The 22,041-nt window shown below is 45.4% G+C and overlaps 1 protein-coding gene across 1 annotated transcript in view; it reads right to left on the bottom strand.

Annotated features, from left to right (window-relative positions):
* LOC310689664 (uncharacterized protein C10orf67 homolog, mitochondrial) overlaps window positions 1–22,041 on the bottom strand; it is a 54,120-nt gene that overhangs the window by 17,211 nt on the left and 14,868 nt on the right. The window contains exons 6-10 of the mRNA XM_083467507.1: window positions 19,561–19,702; window positions 17,614–17,672; window positions 15,846–15,917; window positions 12,559–12,630; window positions 874–1,023 (exon numbers count right to left, since the gene is read on the bottom strand). Of these exons, the coding sequence (XP_083323633.1) occupies window positions 874–1,023; window positions 12,559–12,630; window positions 15,846–15,917; window positions 17,614–17,672; window positions 19,561–19,702 (495 nt within the window). The remainder of the gene's footprint in view (window positions 1–873; window positions 1,024–12,558; window positions 12,631–15,845; window positions 15,918–17,613; window positions 17,673–19,560; window positions 19,703–22,041) is intronic.

The raw sequence follows: 22,041 nt of genomic DNA, 5'->3' as shown, positions 1-22,041 counted from the left end.
CATCAATCAATGACTTAAATCTCAATTTTTCTATAGCGATATATTCTAAAATATCTTGCAATGACAAATATACTATAAATTTTGGAAAGTGGTTTGTCTGCCTGTCAGTCCATCTCTTCTCTATAGGGTCAGCCACCTCTCGAGCTTTCATCGCCAAACTTAGCATGAGGGTTCCTCTGCAGAGGGAGGAAAATGCCCTGTCTAGAGGAAGCACTTAGAATCTATACTGCTTTATCCGGCCAACTTGGGAGAGCCCTACTTGCAAAGGATCAGTAGTTGCAGGGAGCCCGCTTGCAAAGGAACAATCGGAAACTCACTTTAAGTTCTTGGTTGTTCCTGTGGGACGGGTGGGCATGGCTTGTGGGGAAGGGCATCACATGTCAAATTGGGACTTGGGCAAGACCAAATTAGGCCCACAGACCAAAGTTTCCCAAGTAGCAAAATAGCAGGGAATCTTTTGTAAAGATTTGACATCATCATCTTCTGGAGTCTCCATAAAAACTGACTGGACATAGGATTGCAACCCCTGAGCAAAGGGCTAGAATGGGCACAACCAGTATGTCTTGGTCTATCTGTCCTGAAAGGAAAGCACGGGCAGTGAAAATCTAAGCAAAGGCATGCTTGTGTTCTTGAGGAAGCACCCAGATGTGGTGCTCTTCTTAAGGATGGTAGTGAGATGAGGTGTGTGGGTTACACCGGTTGTTTTGGACACAAGACGTATGAAAAATATCAGGTGAGGATGCAGGTGGCCTTCTGCTGGAAGTGTCATTAAAAAAACAAACCACGACTCTCACCTTTATATGGCCTGGTGTCTATTCCCCCAAGTTACGTTAGATCAGAGTAATAAAGCAATACCTTATCACCAAGACCTACCAACAATTCTGCTTCTTTTGCGGCAGCTTGTCTGGCCTCTTTGGTGGAGGTGGCAGCGGCAACGGCAGCAAAGACAGCAGCAGCTTTTACTTTCCCTTTCAGTCCTTTCCTTCCCTTCTTTGCTAGCTTTCCTTCTTGCTCTGAGGGCACCTGTGAAAAAATAACAACAGCAATAAACGAACCTGAGTTATTGTTGCGCACTTTGGACATCACACTTGGAGATTTTCAAGGAACACCTTGTCTCGGAGGGATCCCCCTCCCCACTGAGATCCATTGTCTTCCTGCTCTGCAAACAGGGAGTATGACAGGTAGACATGAGCAGCAGGGCCTTTTCCATGGCGTTGTTCAGAATCAGGATGCCCTCCCAAGGGAAGCCCAGCTGGCCTTGTCTGACTTGACATGTATAGGGTTGTGCTGAAAGCTACTGGAGAATACAGAACACATCTATTTGTATTTTGTTTTGGTATTGCATTATATTTTACACCACTTAATATACAGAATCTCTAAGCAGTTTACATAAAAAAAAATTCTAATGTATGCAAGCACACAAAGACAAATACAGAAATTTATCAATAAAGCAACAAATAGCATCTATATGGACATTGCCTTAAAGTTTTAACAACATGCATCAAACACGCAACTTGAAATTGTCAAGGAAATATTGAACTGCATGAGGTATATGAGCTATTTATTTGCACATAGCAGCTTGTTTCTCATTTGCAAGATCCTTAGGCTAACCTTTTTTGGATAGCGGGCATTGCTCAGAGTTAAACAAAACCGTAAAATTTGTTATTATAAACATGTGAGAAACTCTCAGGTAGGTTAAGAACTGGTCCTTAGGTGAATGAGGTTATTATATCATATTTCAAACCCATTTCTTTTTCTTAAATATATAATCAGTTTTCAGTAGTTAGCGGAAAGTAAGATTTTCATTAGAGGTGACTGAACTTTCTGCGAAACGCAGGAATCCTGTTGTGCTTTTTTTATATCTTCATGTTAAAAAAAAAGAGCAAATTTCCTTGCGCAAACACAACTCAGATATATACAAATACAAGGCTTTGCAAACCTTTTGAAATGGCTGCAGGTGCCCTCCACTGTATCTGCCTACAATTCAAGGGACTTCGCCAAATCTGTGTTAGATGATAAATATTGAACAAGGTGCATATGTGCTTAACAGTAATTGTATTCTATTTTCTCTCATGCTGCTTTATGAACCTTGTTGGATGCCTTCCAGTATGCCTCTGAATACCAGCCAAAATTACCCAGATAGATAGTGCTATTTGCTGACTTATTCACATAAAGGCCACAGTAGCAATGGACATAATCAGCAAATTAAGCAGGGATATTGGGGTGCGGGGAGAGCGGCCCAGGGACTCTGAGGTTCTGATTGGAACCAGTACTTTTTTCTTGATATAACAGCGAAAGAGGTGAGTGCAACCCATACCTTATCCTATTTCCTGTTAGTAGTATATTATTTCTTTGGGGTTAAAGATTGCCCCCGTCTTCACAATTGGCACACAGCAGTGCATGAAGACCCACAGAGTCAGTTCCGCATACATGGTTGAAAAATTTTCACACTCCTGAGCTTTGTGAGACCAAACCATAGGGAAGTTTCTGCCATGCTGTCACGCTTGTGCATGAAGTGGGCTTCAGCTCAGGGATCCTAATCTGTTCGTCATTCAGGTGCTTCCAGACTAGCCTTTGCCAACATGGTGACGTCCAGATGTTTTGGACTGCAGCTTCCAACTGCTGAAACATCTGGAAGGCAGCAGGCTGGCAAAAGCTGCTCTAGACAGAGGGGAATCAGTTCCCTGATCTAGGAATCGACAAGCATGGTACACCAGGCCAATCACTGCTGGCCCCATTGCTGTGCAACAGCAGGAACAGCAGGTAGTGCCAATTATTTCTAGGTAATGCTTGCAACAAGGAATGGTTCCTTGAAGCGTCTATATTATTCAAGAATATGGCATTCATGTAGTAGTGAAACGTTGTATCAAGCTAACTTTTAGAGTAAACCCATTGAAATTAATGGACCTAAGTCAGTTATGGTGACTAATTTGAATGGGTCGACTCTTGAGTATGACTAATGTCGGATACGAGCTAGTGCTCCTTTTCAAGTTATTAATGATAATTTAAAGCATTGCAAGTCGACCATTAAATTCATTATAAGGATGGTGTAATCTAATAATGGAATGCTCTGCCCCATAATTTTATTATGGCCTCATAATATATTTCTTACTTTGAAACTGTTCAGGCGGCTTTCCCCTCAGCATTATCTGATCAATGTTATCACTTTCCTTTCACTTTCACTCACACCTTCTGCTCCAGTTTTCCTTGCAGCTCTCACTTCCGGCCCTGGATAGACAACCCCACTCAGGACACCGTCACCAGATCAGCAGCCATGGCCACCTCACAGGGATGGCCCTCACTAGGACCAGGCAGACCAGAGTTTGAATCCCCACTCTGCCATTAAGCTCTCACTAGGTGGCCTTGGGCCAGTCACTGTCCCTCTGACTAATCTACCTCCCAGGGTCATGTGAGGATTAATTGAGGAGGGGGAGGACCATGTATTCCACCTTGAGCTCCTTAGGGGATATAAAAGGTGGGATATATGTAATAATATATACATGCATAAATACAAAAAAAATCCCAACAGGACGGCTAGGATCCAAAAAAGCTACTTTAGGAGCACCCAAATGGTTTGGTCATGCCCAGTAGGATTTTTTGATTCCCAGTTCCTTTAAACAGCAGCCTCCTTGAACCCCTCTCTCATATCATATAAGAAACTTTTTTTTTAGTTTCCTATTTATTCTTACTGATTTATTTACCAGGATTTATATACCGCTGAATCATCAAAAGCTCTAAGCAGTTTTGGTGTAATGGTTAGAGTGTTGGCCTATGACCTGAGAGATCAGAGTTTGAATCCCTACTCTGCCGTGACGCTCACTGGGTGACCTTAGGACAGTCACCATCACTTAGCTTAAACCACCTCAACAGGGTTGTTGTAAGGGGATGAAATGGGGCGAAGGAGAAGAACCATGTATACCACCTTGACATGTGTGAGGGTTTGATTAGCTGCTTGTGCGTGAAAACGTGCTCCCTCAGAGTTTGTGCGACCCCACAAACCTCCGTGTGTGACGGAGCTCCTCAGACATGTCTGCTCTAGTCACTAGTAGAGTCCGACAGTGGCTGTCTGCGGAAGCGTTTCCAGCAAAGAAGTTCCTTAACGGAAACGCGTCTCCTGGACTCACGGCGTGACAGTTTCCTGCGAGGTGTGGGTCTCCCTATGGGAGACTCCGATACCTCCCCACTGTTCTCGCTGGAAGCCTCCCTGAGCCCTCCCTCCTGCTCGCATTCCCTCAGAGACCCACTCCTCCCCCTGCTGGTCCCTGCTTCAGCAGTTGAGTCTCTTTCATCCTGCCTGAGTCCCTCCACCACCTGATGCTCTGATGGCAGTTCCCTGACATCCACCTCCCCTCCAGGGCCCCCCTCACCCCCTCCCAATTCCTCCCCCCTGGGAGGTGAAGGGCTAAAACCCCGAAACGAATCTTCCTCATCTTCTGACGTCTCGAACAATTCTCTCCATCGATCGTCGTCCTGGCCAGCTGAATCCTCCTCCTCTTCAGAATCTGGGAACCCCTCCAACTCCTCTTCCTCGTCGGTGGTGGCAAAGTATTCCCTTCGGAACCTCGCTACAGGCTGAGGTTTACGTGGGAACCTCTGATGAAAAGTCTCTATTAAAACCTCGTCATTGACATCCTCTGCCCTAACCCAGGTGTTTTCCGACTCCGGTTCCCCTTCCCACATTACCAAATACTCTACTTGATCTCCCTTCCACCTGGAATCGAGGATCTCCGCTACATGGTAGCTGTGTTCCTTCTCCTCCATTGCTGGTCCCCTAGTGACCCTCCCCTCACTGTCTCCTCTATACGGTGACAGCAACGACCTGTGAAAAACTGGGTGCAGCTTCATGTGGTTCGGTAACCGGAGCCTGAAAGCCACTGGATTGACCTGCTGTATGACTTCAAACGGACCCAGCCTTTTGGGTCTTAATTTCTTACAACCTCCTTTGAATGGCAACCCTTGGGTTGACAGCCACACCTGGTCCCCCACCCTGATGCTTTCACCTTCCCTTCTGTTTTTGTCTGCCTGCCTCTTATATTCCTCCTTAGCCCTGTTTAAGTTGAGTTGGAGCTGGCGATGGATCGCTTCCATTTCTTCCACGAACTGTTCTGCAGCTGGAACGCTCCAGTTCTCCCCCTCCCCCCCTGGGAAGGCTCTGGGATGGCACCCGTGATTAGCCAAAAAGGGGCTCATCCCCGTGGACACGTTCTCTGCATTGTTGTAGGCAAATTCTGCCAACGCCAACTTCTCCACCCAATCATTCTCTCTGTCATTAACATAACACCTCAAATATTGTTGGAGAACCCCATTTGCTCTTTCCGCCTGCCCGTTGGTTTCAGGATGACGGGCCGTCGAGAAATTAACCTCTACATGCAGTAAGCTCATGAGCTTCCTCCAGAACCTGGAAGTAAATTGTTTCCCTCGGTCTGAAACCACCCTCAAGGGGGCGCCATGCAACCTAAACACATTCTCTACAAACAATTTGGCGGTTTCTTCTGCTGTAACCGCATGTGAGCAGGCTATGAAGTGGGCCATTTTAGTTAACAGGTCTACTACAACCATGATGGCTGTTTTCCCTCTAGACCTTGGCAGATCAGTCATGAAATCTATTGCCACTGCTTCCCACGGTCTCTCAGGTGTGGGCAGTGGTTCTAATAAACCAGCCGGCGCCTGCCTCTCCCCCTTGGCTCTTTGGCATTGTTCACACCCTCTCACATACTCCCGCACATCTTCCCTGACCTTGGGCCACCAAAATTCCCTGGTAACCAGCCACATGGTTTTGTGTTGCCCAAAGTGCCCTGCTGTGGGGCTATCGTGCAGCTGCTTGAGTACCTTCTCCCTCAATTCCCCTTCAGGTATATATAACGCTCCCTTATAATACAATGCCCCATTTCTCTCCTCAAAACCACCGGATTTGTCTTCCTCCCCTCTGAGATCCCTGAGTTTCCCCTGGGCGTATGCATCCTGCACCGTACCCTCTACCAATTCCCTTTGCCCCACCAAAGTCGCCCCACACACCCAGCGGTCCTCTGGAATGATATGGGTTTCTTCGGGTGCTCCCTCCCCCTCCAAATATTCAGGTTTGCGTGAGAGAGCGTCCGCCCTAACATTCTCTGGGCCTGGCACATAACAAATCTCAAAGTTAAATTTGGAGAACTCTTGGGCCCATCTCAACTGCCTTTGGTTGAGCACTCGCGCCGTTCTCCAGTACTCTAGATTTTTATGGTCCGTGCACACTTGCACTTTATGTTGTGCACCAACTAGCAGATGCCTCCATCTCTGGAACGCCTCATGAATAGCAAGCAGTTCTCGGTCGTACACCGTGTAGTTCCTCTCGGATTTGTTCAGCTTCCGCGAGAAGAAGGCACACGGACGCCACTCTGACTCCTCCTTCCCCGGCTGCAGAAGAAGCACCGCCCCTATGGCTCTGTCAGATGCGTCTGTTTCAACCCTTAGCTTCTTTCGTAAATCCACATGCAGAAGTTGTTCTTCAGAGGCGAAGGCCCTTTTCAGTTCCTCAAACGCTCGCTCCGCCTCCGCCGTCCATACAAACTTCTTTTTACTGCTGAGACAGTCAGTGATGGGCGCCGTCAGATGGGCGAAGTTGCGGATGAACTTACGATAAAAGTTTCCAAACCCTAGGAACCTCTGCACATCCTTCTTGGTTTTGGGTGTTTTCCACTCCAGCACTGCCTGTACCTTGCCGGGATCCATGGCCAATCCCTTGTCTGACAGGCGGTACCCCAGGAATTCCACCTCCTTGGTATGGAACCGACACTTCTCCAGTTTGACCCACAGCCTGTTGGCTTGCAGTCTGCTCAACACTTCTCTGACGTCTCTCACATGTTGCTCCTCATTCTCAGAATACACCAACACATCATCTAGAAAGGCAACGCAATTCTTGTAGAGCAAAGGGCCCAGCACGTGGTTCATAAAAGATTGAAAACACGCGGAGCCTGCTTGTAATCCAAATGGCATAACGAGGTATTCAAACGCCCCCAAAGGGGTAAACATGGTGGTTTTCCATTCATCCCCTTTCCTTATGCGTATCAGGTTGTACGCCCCCCTTAGATCCAGCTTTGTGAAAATCTTTCCCTTCCTCACCCTGGTCAAAATATCATCAATTCTGGGCATAGGGAACGCCACCGGTTCAGTCACTGCATTCAGCCGCCTAAAATCACATACAAGTCTCGGCTTGTCCGCATTTTTTTTGTCCACAAAGAACACTGGGCTCCCCCCTGCTGCTTTGGACTCTCTGATGAAGCCTCTCTTCAGGTTCTTGTCAATGAACCCTCGCAACTCCTGCATTTCCCTGTCTGACATGGCATACAACTTGCCCACGGGAAGCTGTGCTCCTGGGAGTAAATTGATCTGACAATCAAAGGGTCTATGAGGTGGTAGTTGGTCAGCTTCCTTCTCGCTGAACACGTCGCTGAGATCTGCATACTGTGGTGGTACCTTCACCTTCCCCATTACTTCAGTCCCTGCTAGGGTGGCTTGGGCCCCTGCTGAACCCTTCTCCCCTTTGCAGTGTTCTAGGCAATGTGCTGAACCAAAGGACACCACTCTTTGATGCCAGCCAACCAGCGGATCATGTAGAGCTAGCCAGCTCATTCCCAAAATAATGGGAGCGCCTCCCAGGGTGGCCACATTAAACGCTATCAGTTCTGTGTGCCTTGCCACCCTCATTATCATTGGGACAGTCTGCAAGCGGACTCCTCCTCCCAACAACTCCCTGCCATCAATCGTGGTCACCTGCAGGGGGTTGCTTAAAGGGATGGTCTGTATCTGGTGTTCAGCAGCAAACTCCTTGCTCATAAAATTGCAGGAGCTGCCTGAGTCCAATAGCGCCTTTATTTTTAGGGGGTGCCCATTCTGCAGCTCTAGCGACACTTCAATCACTAGAGCAGGTCGAGGAGCTTCTGGCACGGGCACTTTCACTGCTCTTTGGCCTGGCTGCAGTGCCCCAATTGTGGCAACCAGGCGTTGGCTTTTACCTGCTCCGCTCCCCCTTCTTCTCCCCCCTCAACAGCTCCCACCATCCCTTGCCATTCCTTCCTCTGGGGGCAGACTCTGGCAAAGTGGCCTGGCTGTTGGCAGAGATAGCATTTCCGGGGGCCCTTTCCCTCCTTCTTAGCTCCCTCGCTGGTTTTTGAAAATGCGCGCGCGCGCGCTGTTCCGATTTCCATCGGCTCTGCCGGCGGGAAAGCTGGCTCAGGAATGTCTGGAATGCGGAACTCCTTCCAACGTTCCCCTCTCCCTTCCCGCCTCTCCAAGGCTCTTGCCTCCTGCCGCGCTCCTATGGTCAGCGCAGATTTGGTCAGCTGATCCATAGACTCCGCCCTGGGGCTCCGTGCCAGCTCGTCTTTCACCCCCGAAGAAAGACCTTCTTCAAATAGCATTTGAACGGGTGCCGCCGATAAATCCCAACTCAGTCTGTGAATCAGCATGGTAAACTCAGTCCAATATTCACGGACGGATCGACTTCCCTGCTTACAAGCCATTAGCTGTCTGCGCACCACCCCTTCCTCAATATCGCTGGAAAACATGATATCCATTGCACGAAAGAACTTCATTGTGTCCTTTAGTATGTCATTGTGCGTTGCCATTAGGGGTCGAACCCAGTCTCTAGCCCCTTTCTCAAGATGCCCAATTACAAAAGCAACTCGCGATTCCTCATCAGGGAACTCATCGAACTGCACATTAAGGGCATATTGCATCTCTGTCCTAAAAGCATGGTAGTCCTTGGGGTCCCCCCCAAATTTCTGCACCAATCCTGGTACCTTTCTGGGGAATTGCGTGGCTCTCCCCTTCTTGTCTGCATCCTGAGCCCTTCTCTCCTCCAACCTCGCCGTCTGCAGGGCCAGTTGAACCTCCAACGCTCGGTATCTATCTTCCAAGCTTGGACCAGCTCCAGCCCCTGCTCCTCCGGTTCCGGTTGGTTCGCTCATGATGCCTTCTCTTGCACAGGCAGCGTACAAAGACTGTCGGACTGCTGTGAGGGTTTGATTAGCTGCTTGTGCGTGAAAACGTGCTCCCTCAGAGTTTGTGCGACCCCACAAACCTCCGTGTGTGACGGAGCTCCTCAGACATGTCTGCTCTAGTCACTAGTAGAGTCCGACAGTGGCTGTCTGCGGAAGCGTTTCCAGCAAAGAAGTTCCTTAACGGAAACGCGTCTCCTGGACTCACGGCGTGACAGTTTCCTGCGAGGTGTGGGTCTCCCTATGGGAGACTCCGATACCTCCCCACTGTTCTCGCTGGAAGCCTCCCTGAGCCCTCCCTCCTGCTCGCATTCCCTCAGAGACCCACTCCTCCCCCTGCTGGTCCCTGCTTCAGCAGTTGAGTCTCTTTCATCCTGCCTGAGTCCCTCCACCACCTGATGCTCTGATGGCAGTTCCCTGACAACATGGTTGGGAGATAAAGGTGGTATATAAATAAAATAAATCATAAGGTAATAAAATATACATCAACATTTCATAACAATATGAGCTTTGCCATGTGGCATGGTAGCTGTTTGAGAAATATAAACCCGAGGCTCCCTTCAGTTTACTGACCTTCAGATCCTGGCCATGATGTTCCACTTTTTAAACTCTCTTTATTGCGGGGTAGCCAACATAGTGCCCACCTCAATGTAGTTGAACTACAATTCCCATAATCCCAATGGAAACTGTCAATTGTGGCAAATACATGTTGGAACAGAAATTTCTGCTTTCCTACACCCCTAGTTATGGATGAGCCACACTTCCAAGTTTCCAGCTGTCACTACCATCTCTTTGCTCTGTTGGTTGGTCTAAAAATATTAATCACGTAGATTTCCCCCTCCAAAAAATTAACCCTTTGGCCCCTATCCAGGGAAAGTTAGTGATGCTGAAGTCCTACTGAAATCTACACAGCGAGTGAGTTAAGACTCACCTAAGCCATATTACTTTCAGTGGGCTTTATACTTTATCAGCTGGTGATCCTGCAGGGTAATTTATTGGGGAACAGTTTTTAAGGGATTAATGACACTGATGCATGGGGTTACTAGCTTGCCTCCTAGAGCACAGCAAACAGAAAGCTTGATAACCCACTGCATTTTATATTTATCAGTACAAACTACAGATATTTTGAAACTATTTGCACATTATAATTAACTGGTCATATTTCTGTCCTTTCTTCTGGAACAGTTTTTAGAATCAGCTAATCTCAGCATGTGCGGCTTTCCCACTGAATGTCACACTTCCCCAAATATCAGTTTGATTAATAAAGGAAGTCAAATATCTTTTGCGGGCAATACAGCTTCAAAGAGCCAGGGAGATTTATAAATGAATTTAGATGTTAACTTTTGAGTACTTGGCTTGCTGAATGCCACTATTTGAAGTTTGAGGAAGATGTAAGGTAACAATAACCTTTAGTCAGTGTTTATTAGCTCTAAATTCACCCTGTCTTTTGTGAAGGAATATAAAAGTAACATTTTGTTATTTAAAAGGCAACCATTGCATCCACCTTTTAAGTTAAGCACAGCTGAGAACATCCAGGGAACAGAGACCACAACAGATAAGGCTCTGAGTCACCTGATCTCATGGAGATATTTGTTTTATACTAGGTCAATTGAAAGAAACATGCCTTGTGTACAAAACTATCTTTGGAAGCCTCACTAGAGTTTGAGAAGATGAAAAATTAAGCAAGAACCTCTCACGTTAAAAATAAAAAAGCAGTGGCATAGTCCCCCCCCCAAAAAAAAATTCTGAGGGGACACAACCAGACGCCCTGACAACAGGCTCCCTTATCAAGGCTGAAGTCAGAGGGAGGCAAACTGTGCCTGGGCCGGGCCTTTGGGGCTGAGGCGGTGCCTCCTCCTCCTTCTCATGGCTGCGAAGAGACACCTGTGCATACCATGCCCCTGTGCCAGCTGTGAGGGAGGGACAGGAAGGGCGCTGCCACCACAGCTGCCCACTGAGGAAAGAGGGAGGAAGAGGAAGGCGGGGAAAGCACTGGGCGTTGCCCAGAGCGCTTCACTACAAGGACAGGAGGATGAGGCGACACATCGGAGGGGGGGCATGACACCAGTAATACCAGTAAGGGGCAATGGGACCACCTCCTATTGAAATGTTGAAATGTTACTTGTGCTAGCGCCTTTCCCTTGCCACCTAATAAAGGTAAAGGTACCCCTGCCCATATGGGCCAGTCGTGTCCGATTCTAGGGTTGTGCGCCCATCTCGCTTAAGAGGCCGGGGGCTAGTGCTGTCCGGAGACACTTCCGGGTCACGTGGCCAGTGTGACGAAGCTGCTCTGGCGAGCCAGCACCAGCGCAGCACACGGAAACGCCGTTTACCTTCCCGCTATAAAGCAGTACCTATTTATCTACTTGCACTTAAGAGTGCTTTCGAACTGCTAGGTGGGCAGGACTGAACAACGAGAGCTCACCCCGCCGCGGGGATTCGAACCGCCGACCATACGATTGGCAAGTCCTAGGCGCTGAGGTTTTACCCACAGCGCCACCCGCGTCCCTTGTTTGCCACCTAATAAACAACCCTAATAAACAACATTGAGGTTGAGGCTGTCAAGTTCAGAGTGTGGGGCTTCCAGGGAGTCTCGTGCCTCAGAAGTCTTTAGCTCTGGGCTGGCAAACGAGTCTCATCTGCAGAGGGAACCAAGGGCAAGAGAAGAAGTGCACACACTGGGGTCCTTCGGCTCCTCATCTCTGCTGAGAAATGCATTCACCAGGCAGACCAATTAACTGAAGAGGGAGACTTGCCCCGCTTTCCCCTCCCTCGTGTGGAAGATCCCATCCTTTTTGTTCCTTCCTTTCCCTTCTCTCCAAGTTTGCCCGTCATTGCGGGGAAGGCACCCCTGCTGTCTGGCCGTCCCTTATGCAGCTCTGCGTCCCACCGTGTTTCCTTGCTGCCACTGAGGCAGGAAACCAAGACTTTGACTGAAATGGGCCGCGAGTGAATTGCCACAAGGCAGGCTGTGGGCGGTGCCATTTGCAAAGCAGCAACAGTGGAGGCGGCTGAAGAGCAACCCTCAGAGAGCAGGCTTTCTCCAACAACTTCTATCACAACACACACATGCACACTTTTTATTGTAAGATTTTCCATAAGTAACAAAAGCACATTCTGTGTCTCTGTTTTCAAACCACAGAATCCTTCATACATGTCATTTACAGTCAGTTTGAGACATTTTTTTGTTGCAGGCAATGTGGAGCTGTGGGAGAAAGAGAGGAGAAAACAGAGAAAGAGAAAAATAGGAGGGCGGAAAGCGGAGGAGGTGAGGGAGACTTTAAACTTTCATTCTTTACATGGTATATGAGTGGAGCTTTTTTTTAATCAATGTCGTGTGGATAGGTGTCTTATTTTTGCTGGCAGAGGCCCCAAGGTATGGTTGGTTGCAGGGTGTTTTGTTTGTGTGTGTGAGGATTCCAGCCAGCCAACCAGCTGTGCTTTTAGGCGATACTCATTCCAATCCTCTCTCCACCTCCATCTCCCAGCCCAAAAGTCAAGCATACCATACAATGTATATCAGGTACATCCCATATCATTAGGTATTAAGAATATAAACAACAAATAAAGTAAAAATCACCTTTGGTACAGCAGCAGCGACAGCAGCAGCGGCCTCTGCCATTTTTACAGCTTCTTGTGCTTCTTTCACTTCCTTAAAAATACAAAGACAAAAGAAAATTCAACGTGGGTGCGGGAATAAATTGTTTATAAAAGTTCAAGAACTAGAAAGGAAAGCTTGGCGATGGACAAATATGTCCAGTTTGGTTTCTTTCAGGTTCTCATTCTTCCAATCAAAAGTTCATTTCTCCACATTTCTACATCAGTTTGCAAATTTTTAAAAAGATTCTGCCTGAAAAGTAGTCCACATTTTTGTGTGAATTTCTCCTACTATACATATTCTTGTGTCCAATTTCTCCTAATTTACACATTTTGCAAAACAATCTCCTCTATTACAATGCTTTTGTGTATGTTATTTTCACTAATATATGCATTTGCATGCACAGTTTACCCTTGTACAGTGGTACCTCGGGTTAAGTACTTAATTTGTGCTGGAGGTCTGTTCTTAACCTGAAACTGTTCTTAACCTGAAGCACTACTTTAGCTAATGGGGCCGCCTGCTGCTGCCATGCCGCCAGAGAACGATTTCTGTTCTCATCCTGAAGCAAAGTTCTTAACCTGAAGCACTATTTCTGGGTTAGCGGAGTCTGTAACCTGAAGTGTATGTAACCTGAAGCGTATGTAACCCGAGGTACCACTGTATAGGCATTTTTGCACACATTTCTTGGCCAGAGAGCTGGATTGAAATATTCAGATGTGTGAATTTTGAAGGATAGCTCTTTTTCCATTGACATACTGTTTTTAAAACGTAAAAATTTGGTAAGTTTGCCTTTAAATGAGAACCATATTGAATGTGTTCCCACTCTCTGCAGGCAAGTTTGTGGAGTGAAAATTGTGGCTGCTGCACTCCACCTCAGGTTCTGCTGCTACTGTGCTGGAGTGAGACTCCCACAAATTGTCACCCAATTCCACTCACCACACAGAGGCAACTTTGCTGCTACTGAAGAAAAGGCTTCAGTAATACAGTTCCAGATGTTGATATATACATTCAGCTTGTAGGCTATGCAGATACACACACACCAATATAAATTCTGTTGCTTCAGCAATTCAAGATGTAACGTAGACTTCAACCCACTGAGTGACATGCCTTAATCATTTATATAGTTAGCACTGGGCCATTGCCATAGCAACTGGCTTGGCTGACCTTGCACCTGTTGGCTTATCTCATGCATGGGGTGATTTGTGCTCATGAATAACAGAGTCCAGTCAACAGAGTCCAGGTTCAGCTATAACGCTAAGCCAAACCACAGCAGCAGGGCAGCAGCAGGACTGGGGGAGGAGCACATCGGATGCCACCTTTGATCTGGGAACCTGGCTAAGAATATAAGAAGAGCCTGCTGGATCAGATCGGTGACCCATCTAGTCCAGCACCCTTTTCTCAAAGCAGCTAACCAGAGAACTATGGGAAGTGAGAGCTGAGCACAACAGAATTCTTCCCTCCAGCAACTGGCATTCAGAAGCACACTGCCTTTGACAATGGAGGAAGAACACATTTGTCAGGGATAGTAACCATTCATAGCCATATCCCCTATCAGTTTGTATAATCTCAGAGATCTTTGGATGAAGGGTGGTATAACAAACAAACAATCAAACAAACAAACCTCATATAAAGCCATCCAAGATGGTGGCCGTCACTACCTCTTACATGAGCACCTTCCATGGTGTAACTATGCAATATGTAAATAAGTTTTTTCTTTTGTTTGCCCTGAATGTTCCAACATTCAGCTTCATTGGATCAACCTGCACATTGATTATTCATGCTAAGCCCTGGTTTGGCCAAGTGTTATGTGCAAACTATTTACAAGCAGCAGTTCATTTAGGTAATTCTAGGCTCTTTAGATGGCACCGTGCATTACATCGCTCACATCCAAATGTGGTAATGCAGCAAGCCAGTTTTCGGTGTGGAGGTCCTCCTGCACATTCTGCTGAGTGGGGTCTCAAACTTCTCCACTTAAGTGCTGCCCAGGTGGCGCCATAGCTCTCCAGAGGACCAGGTTAGATATAAAACAGATTGGAACACAATCTCTCCCTTTGCTATGCCCATAGGCAATGACTCCCCATCCTTGAGGGAAGAGGACATGGATTCAGAGGCCTCATCTTAGATAAGGAAAAGGATTTGCCCTCTGAACCAACCTTTGATTGTCTTGCCTCCTCAGCATTGGAGATGTCCACAATGACACTGTCTCTTTGGCCGAAAGAGATTTCATAGCTCTCCCCAGAGGCCGTAGTAGAACTCTGGCCTCCCCTCCATGCCACAGGTGAAATAGTTGGGTGCTGAGAAGAAGCTGCAGTCCTGTTTAAAACTCAGTCTAGGTTCACTGGTGTCTGGAGCAACGCTCAAGCCTGCCTTGCCTAAGCCTAGGAGCCACTTGGAGCTATCCATGGTGCTGCCTACCTTGTTTATTTGACGTTTGGACCTTGTCATCTCAGCTGCTTGACTTTGCTTGCTGCGCCTCTTCTCTACTTTGTCTGACCTTGCTTTGCTGGAACCTGGCCTTAGCTTGTCCAGACTTTGATCATGGATCCTGAACTGGTACTACTGACACGTGATGTGGTGTCTCTGGACTCTGTGCCTACTACATAGCTCCATTTGGGCTAGAACTTTGTTCCCTGGCTGGGACTACTGGGATAGAATACCCTTGGACACTCAGATATCACAATGAGACTCCATATGTACATTAATGATGAATGTAATTATGTCTTTCACATTTAAATACCAACTTGAACCCCTCACTCATATTTTAAAGGAGAAGGTAAAAAATGCAGAATATGTCACAATGTGATTTTCTGAAGTGAAGATTAAATCTGGCATGCAAACTCAGAGTAGAATTCTAATTTCCAAGTTCAAACTCTAGTGCCACCCTTGGATTTGTCTTCAAGAGCTGAAGAAAGACGCAGAATAAACAGTTAAGGGATTGTAATCTGATACTCATGTACATATTCAGGACGGAATTTTAAACTTCAGGATCACACACCACCTCTGCTCCCATTTTCAAGGTGGCTGAGAAAGCTGGGAAGCACATTTTGTTATATAATAATGCTGATAAGCTTGAGAGGTCACAATGGAGCTTGACCTAAATTTATGAATGAATTCTCCATTTCACGTTGGGACACCAGCTCAATCCTTCCAGCCATTTTACTGGGAAGGGAAAGATGAGGAAAAATGCACAAGGTGCAATAATGCAATATCTGAACAAGACCCAGCAAACGTGATGTTTAGTAGCTTAATATTTTTCTCTAGGAACTTACCAGAGCTTTAGCTAGAACTCTCTGCTTCTCCCTGTCAAGTTCCAGTTTTATGATTTCTTGAGCGTTCTGAAGCTAAAATGTAAAACATGACTGTGAGGTTTCAGATTATAAGAGGGTACCACTGTGAGCTGCATCCAAAGAGCTCCTCTAGACTGGTGTCCCGTCCCCCGCCACAGGTGTATTCAATAATAGCGCATTAGAGATGGATTCATACTGTACCATCCACATGTCATCGTTCTGCTTTATTATTTTTGTGATGCTTCCCCAATGTTACCACATTATAGCCATGTGGAGGAGCACAAGAAAATGAGAACAAAACAAAACAAAACACCTCGTAACATTTGTGGTTTAAAAGTTACAGGATTTCAGCTGGAATCTATGGGACATGCACTGATAGGAAACTAAGCAGTATGTGCCATCCCCAAAACATTTGCAGAAGCAGACAGTATTGAAAGTGGGATCGCATATACCATCATAAGCACAAATAATAATGAAGGACGTGTGGTGGGGGTGGGGCTTATTTTATTTTATTTTATACTTGATTTATATACTGCCGTTTATTAAAAGAACCAATGGCGGTGTACAACATTAAAAACATATTTTATGGAGAATAATAATGAAAACATCAAACAAAGCATAATAATAGACAGCATAATAATAAAATAGTCATACTAACAGTCCCTCCGCCACACAGTGTTAACAGACCATAGATTATTTGATGGCCAGAGGCCCGGGTAACAGGAATGTTTTTGCCTGGTGCCTAAAGACATGTAATGATGGCCTCTTTGGGGAGACCATTTGACAGATGGAGGGGCAATCACAAAACAGGCCCGTTCTCATGTTGCCACCCTCTGAACCTCTCAAGGAGAGGGGACGTAGAGAAGAGCCTTGGATGACAAGAGCAGGGTCCAGGCTGGTTAATATGGAGAGAGGCAGTCCTTAAGGTATTGAGTTCCTGAACTGCGTAAGGCTTTATAACTCAACATGCCTTTGTAGACCCACCAAAATCCAAGTGTTGTCTAAGATTACTAAACCTTCATGTTGGAAATAGTCAGGCAGCCAGTGTAACTGGTACAGCAGCGATAGGAAGCCCATGGGAAAGGGGAAATCTCTGTCTCCTGCAAAGTTCCCTACAAGCGAATGCAGCCCTACGGCTCAAAAAGGTTCCCCACCCTCTGCATTCTTCCCACTCTATAGGCCCAGCTAGTATCAACATTTTGTAAGCTCTGGGACTACACAGGTGCTTGTCAGGCCTTTTGAGGGACTTTAAAACATTATTTTTCATTTGATCTGCAAACTGCATTCCTATGAAGTTTTTAAAAACCACCCTGTTATTTTGTGGTGGAGCCATTTCACTTTCACAAGAGACACTCAGCAGCCTGAGTTTGCTGTTGGACAGAATGATATTAGACATGTCAAATCCACATTTTTCACACTGTCCCTGCTAACTGCAGGTACTGCACTGAAATTTCACAAGCTTGTTCCCTTGCACACCTGACCCAAGTAACTTCCAGCTTTGGGACTCTGAGATTTCCCAGTTCAAGCCCCTCGATAGCTGCATCTTTTAAAAGGAAGAACACCAGCTTGTTTGCTCTCCGAACAATAAGGGGGCTAATATAAAACATAGCTCAAAAGCTGGAGCAGGAGAATGGCCAGCCTTTGAACATCCTTTCGGCTATATGGGGGCGAATGACTCCCAGGCTCTTGCATCTTTCTATGAGTTAATCCATCACTGTCAACAAAATAAATAAATAAAGGAATACAGTACCTTCTCGATTGTCTTCATATCGTTTTGCCTTTTGTCCTGCATATGTTTTATTTCAGACTCTGAAAGAAGCAGGAAAAAAAGGGGTGGTGGGATAAAGCAGACCATGAAATTACATGGCTATTTAAAGAGATTCATATTGTGCACTACAGGTCAGTCTGTGAGCCCACTGGAATGCAGGGTGGATGGAGGCAGTGGCAGACTGGTGACCTTCATAACTGCCCTTGACATTCGCAGCCCTTCTCCCCGCTGTTCAGCTGGCTGGCCAGAGAAGAGAGAGGGAGAAATAAGTTCAAGAGCCAAGTGTGTCTGAACGCCCATTGCTTTTCATTAATACTAGCCTTGCCCATCCTTGCTGTTAGTCACAGCTAATACAAAGTGCTTTAGCAGGTGGTTCTTTATTGCTCAGACCAAGGTTCTGAGCGTTGGGCAGCGTTGGGGGTGGGGTGGGGAGAAGACACCATAATGTGAGGTGATGAAAGCACATCAGTATAATCAGTGCTTTTTTTCTGGGGAGATGCAGGGGTACGCATATCCCTAAACATTTTGTGAATATTTGTACTTTTGTCCATTTAATGTATTTATTTTTCTCAACTTGATCTATAAAATGGTGATTTTCTTGAGTCAAAATGAGAGTACCCCTAAACATTTTTTTAAGAAAAAAAAACCACTGAGTATAGCGTAATTCTGGCTTCATGCGTTATTCTTGTCCAACGGCACTGCTGCTTTTATCCCCCTTAATTCCATTAACACTGTCGTAATGACTTCATTTGTATTGTTAGGATGGATGTTCTTACTTTTTAAATATATATATATATATATATATATATATATATATATATATATATATAAAAGCACTTTACCACCGTAAAGCATGCTAGCTGCATTGGGAGCCCCTAGAACAGGGGTAGGGAACCTAAGGCCCAGGAGCTGGATGCGGCCCAATCGCCTTCTCAATCAGGCCTGCGGATGGTCCAGGAATCAGCATGTTTTTACATGAGTAGAATGTGTGCTTTTATTTAAAATGCATCTCTGGGTTATTTGTGGGGTGTAGGAATTTGTTCATTCCCCCCCCTTCAAAATATTGTCCAGCCCACCACATGGTCTGAGGGACGGTGGACCGGCCCACAGCTGGAAAAAGTTGTTGACCCCTGCCCTAGAAGACCAGAAGGCAATATATTTTATTTTATTTTTTATAGAAAAGGTTAAAAAACAACAACCCTTCTATACTCAGACATTTCTGACTTTCCAGCATGCAACAATAAAAAGCATGTTAGCACTTGCATATTTATATTCTGATGGGTTTTTAAAATGCTCAAGCGGAATATAAATTTTATGAAATAAAAAAGAAATACACACACATTTTAAGATGTCATAAATTCAAGCCTTTTCTAAAAGAGGAATTGGTAAAATATATAACTAATTAAGGCTCTGGGACATCAGCTCTGCCTTGAAATAACTAGCAAAACATAGCATATCACCCCGCAGCAGATGTACTGTAATGTCTATTAACCCCTCACTAAAATGGATTTCTTCTTATACTTCATCGTCAGATGGGTACTACATAGGAGCAGGTATGAGCTATTGGTTTATTAGAAGAATAGGTATTCGTTAAAATGAAGACTTTGGAGAAAATTCTTTCACAGTACTGTACAACACAATCACTTGTAACTGTAAATATACGAAGTCTCAACATTTGTGTAAATAACAAACCTTTCTCTCTCCCCCCCCCATTGGTAAATACAAGGAAAACATACACTGAAACAAGGTTACTTTCTACTACTACTGAAAGTGTTCAAGACCACCTCAAATTACAGAGAAAATGGGGGGGACGGACGGACAATAAATACCATGCTATGCTTATTGGCTCAATTTAGGCTCTGAATAATTTCCACAAAATTTCAATAAAATAAAATAAAATCAGTTTCTTGTTCTATAAGGAAAGTTTACCTAAATTATTCATTTCTTTCACTTTGAGTTTTATAACTTCTTGAAGGCGTTTAAGCTTGTCAAGCAGGGTAGCGTTTTCTCCTTTCAACTCCGAGTTTGCTTGCTGAAGCAACTCTTTTTCAATCATTAAATCATGTACGACCTGAAAGATTAAGAAGCCGCCTGTTCTCAAAACCGTGAGGCGTAAGAGGAAAAACACCACCACAAACACACAATGTAAATATGCCGCCGGGGTGGGGGTGGGGGGGCACACACAGTAATTATACAATGCAAGCGATCATATCGTTTTTCTGAATCCTGTCATATTAGTTATAATATGAATGGGAGGGGGAACTAAGGGGACTAAATAGAACTTTCCGGAAGAAAGGCTGCGGAACCCTACATACAAAGACTGTAACACATGGGGACACGTTATTGACAGGAATAATGCATATCATACTGTTTGTTTGCCCTCATCATTCAGGCCAATTTATTGTGGGGCCTGCATCCAGGAAGGCAGCTGGGGCCTATCCACCCACACTTCTCTCTGTGCTTATGAAGTGCTGTCCGTAACTAGGCAGGCAAGAGAAGCCATGGGCAGGCAACTCCAGGGGGTTGCAAAGTGCGCGGCTAAGGAGAAAGGGGGGGGGGGCTTGTCGCTTTTGTGCCGTTTCTCGGTGACAGCACTGCCATTGCCATGAGGAGCACATCAGACGTCAAATCGGTGAAATTTCCAGGCTGGGAGCCACATGGAGTCCATCAGGCAGCCTGATACCAACACAGTTGGTTTTTCTGCTTCATGCCGGAGCCACCCAGAGGCAATTCATATTCTGAACATTAAGATAACTTTGCATGCACGTCACACATAGGCCGTCCAAGGGTTTCCTTTTTTTTTTAATGCCATTGAAGACTCTGGTTTAAATCTCCATGCGAACAGTGATAACCTTGTAGGAAAGTTCCAGGACAGCACGCAACAAAAGACTTTAAAGTTATACTTTTGGTAAAGCAAACTCATTTACATTTTTATTATGCATGCCCTTTGTTAAAATCTTGCCACGTTCATTATGGAAAGGACTTCGTATGCATCCAAGCTTATTGGGAGAGCCACCCTTTCTTCTTGTCTGCTTCAAAGCTATTTAACACATTTGCATAGATTGTCAAATGGCTGTCGAGATTTTTACTGCCGCATATTTCTTTTCAACAAGATGGAAAAAAGCTCTCAGAAGAAAGTTGAAACGCGACTTTGCAATGGCCACTAGAACATCATGTGGATTTCTGATATCCTTATGGGAAAAAAGTCCCAAAGCTAGTTAACACGATGGCTAGTAATTATTTAAAGGAAACATGTCTTTTTGATTAGTTTCGAAAGCAGGTTTCCCCTTTTAAGATCATCTGAAGATATAGAAGAAAACTAGTAGACAATGCCGGCAACATATTTATACCGAAATGTGATTTATCTTGATGGTTTCCAAGCCTGCCCCCCTCCATTCTAAGTGCCTTAAGTGCTGGGCTGGGACCAGAGAGATCTGGGTTCAAATATCTACTCTGTCATGAACCCCACTGGGTGACTTTAGACTTAGTCACCCTCTCTCAGCCAAATCCACCCCACAGGGTTGTTGTGAGATAAAACAGAAGATGCTTCTTTACAGAAGGGTGCCATTTTTAAAATGTAATAATTTCTATCGTTTTCCAACCTTTGTGCTTGCTATAAGTACAATTCATAGCCCAGTTCAGAGCTAAGGGGAAATGCCCCCCCCCATCTGTTCTATTTAGGGCAGAAAAACTGTGGTGTGGGTGGGAAGAAACGTTGCTGAATATTTCTGAAGGGAGAGGTGAATTTTCCTCAATTGTTTTTCTCAGATAATTATATTCTGAAATGTCTTGCCTCACTTCATGTTGAATTAAACCGAGTTGGCATCGGTACATGAAGAAAGCAGTGAGCTAAGAGAGAGGGAGAATTAGAAAGAGGAGGGCCTAAGCCAATCCAATCCTTCAAATAAGGCTAAAATATTATTAAGCAATATTCAAACTTGGGATGCAAATACTCGATGAAACACATCTTTTGACATGGATATTCCTGGACCTTAAGATTGGCACCTATGTTCTTCAGGTGGCCTCTTACATGGGAATTTTGGAAGGTGGCAACAATGGAGAAGGCAATTTCAGTTGTCCCTCATGTAGGGAATGCTCTCCCATGCAAGGCCTGCCAGATGCTGACATTAATATTACTTTAGCGCCAGGACTTTCATCTTTTCCCAGGGAATTTGCTGAAATATGATGAGCTGGTTCTTATGGGCTCATATATTAGTGATGCTTCTGAGCTGCTGGCGATATTTTTGCAATACATTTTGAGAATGGACCTTAAAAAAATATTGTTGTGATGTTTAACTATTGATGACAGCTATGTAGTAAATCACCTGCATTTTTAAAAACTGCCCTGTATAATCTGAATTCATAACAGCAGCAGCAGCAGCAGCAACAACATCCTCTGTCATCAACAGA

The sequence above is a fragment of the Podarcis liolepis genome (assembly GCF_965112155.1).
Source record: "Podarcis liolepis genome assembly, chromosome: 12".
NCBI lineage: Eukaryota > Metazoa > Chordata > Lepidosauria > Squamata > Lacertidae > Podarcis > Podarcis liolepis.
This window is presented reverse-complemented; position numbering and strand designations above follow the sequence as displayed.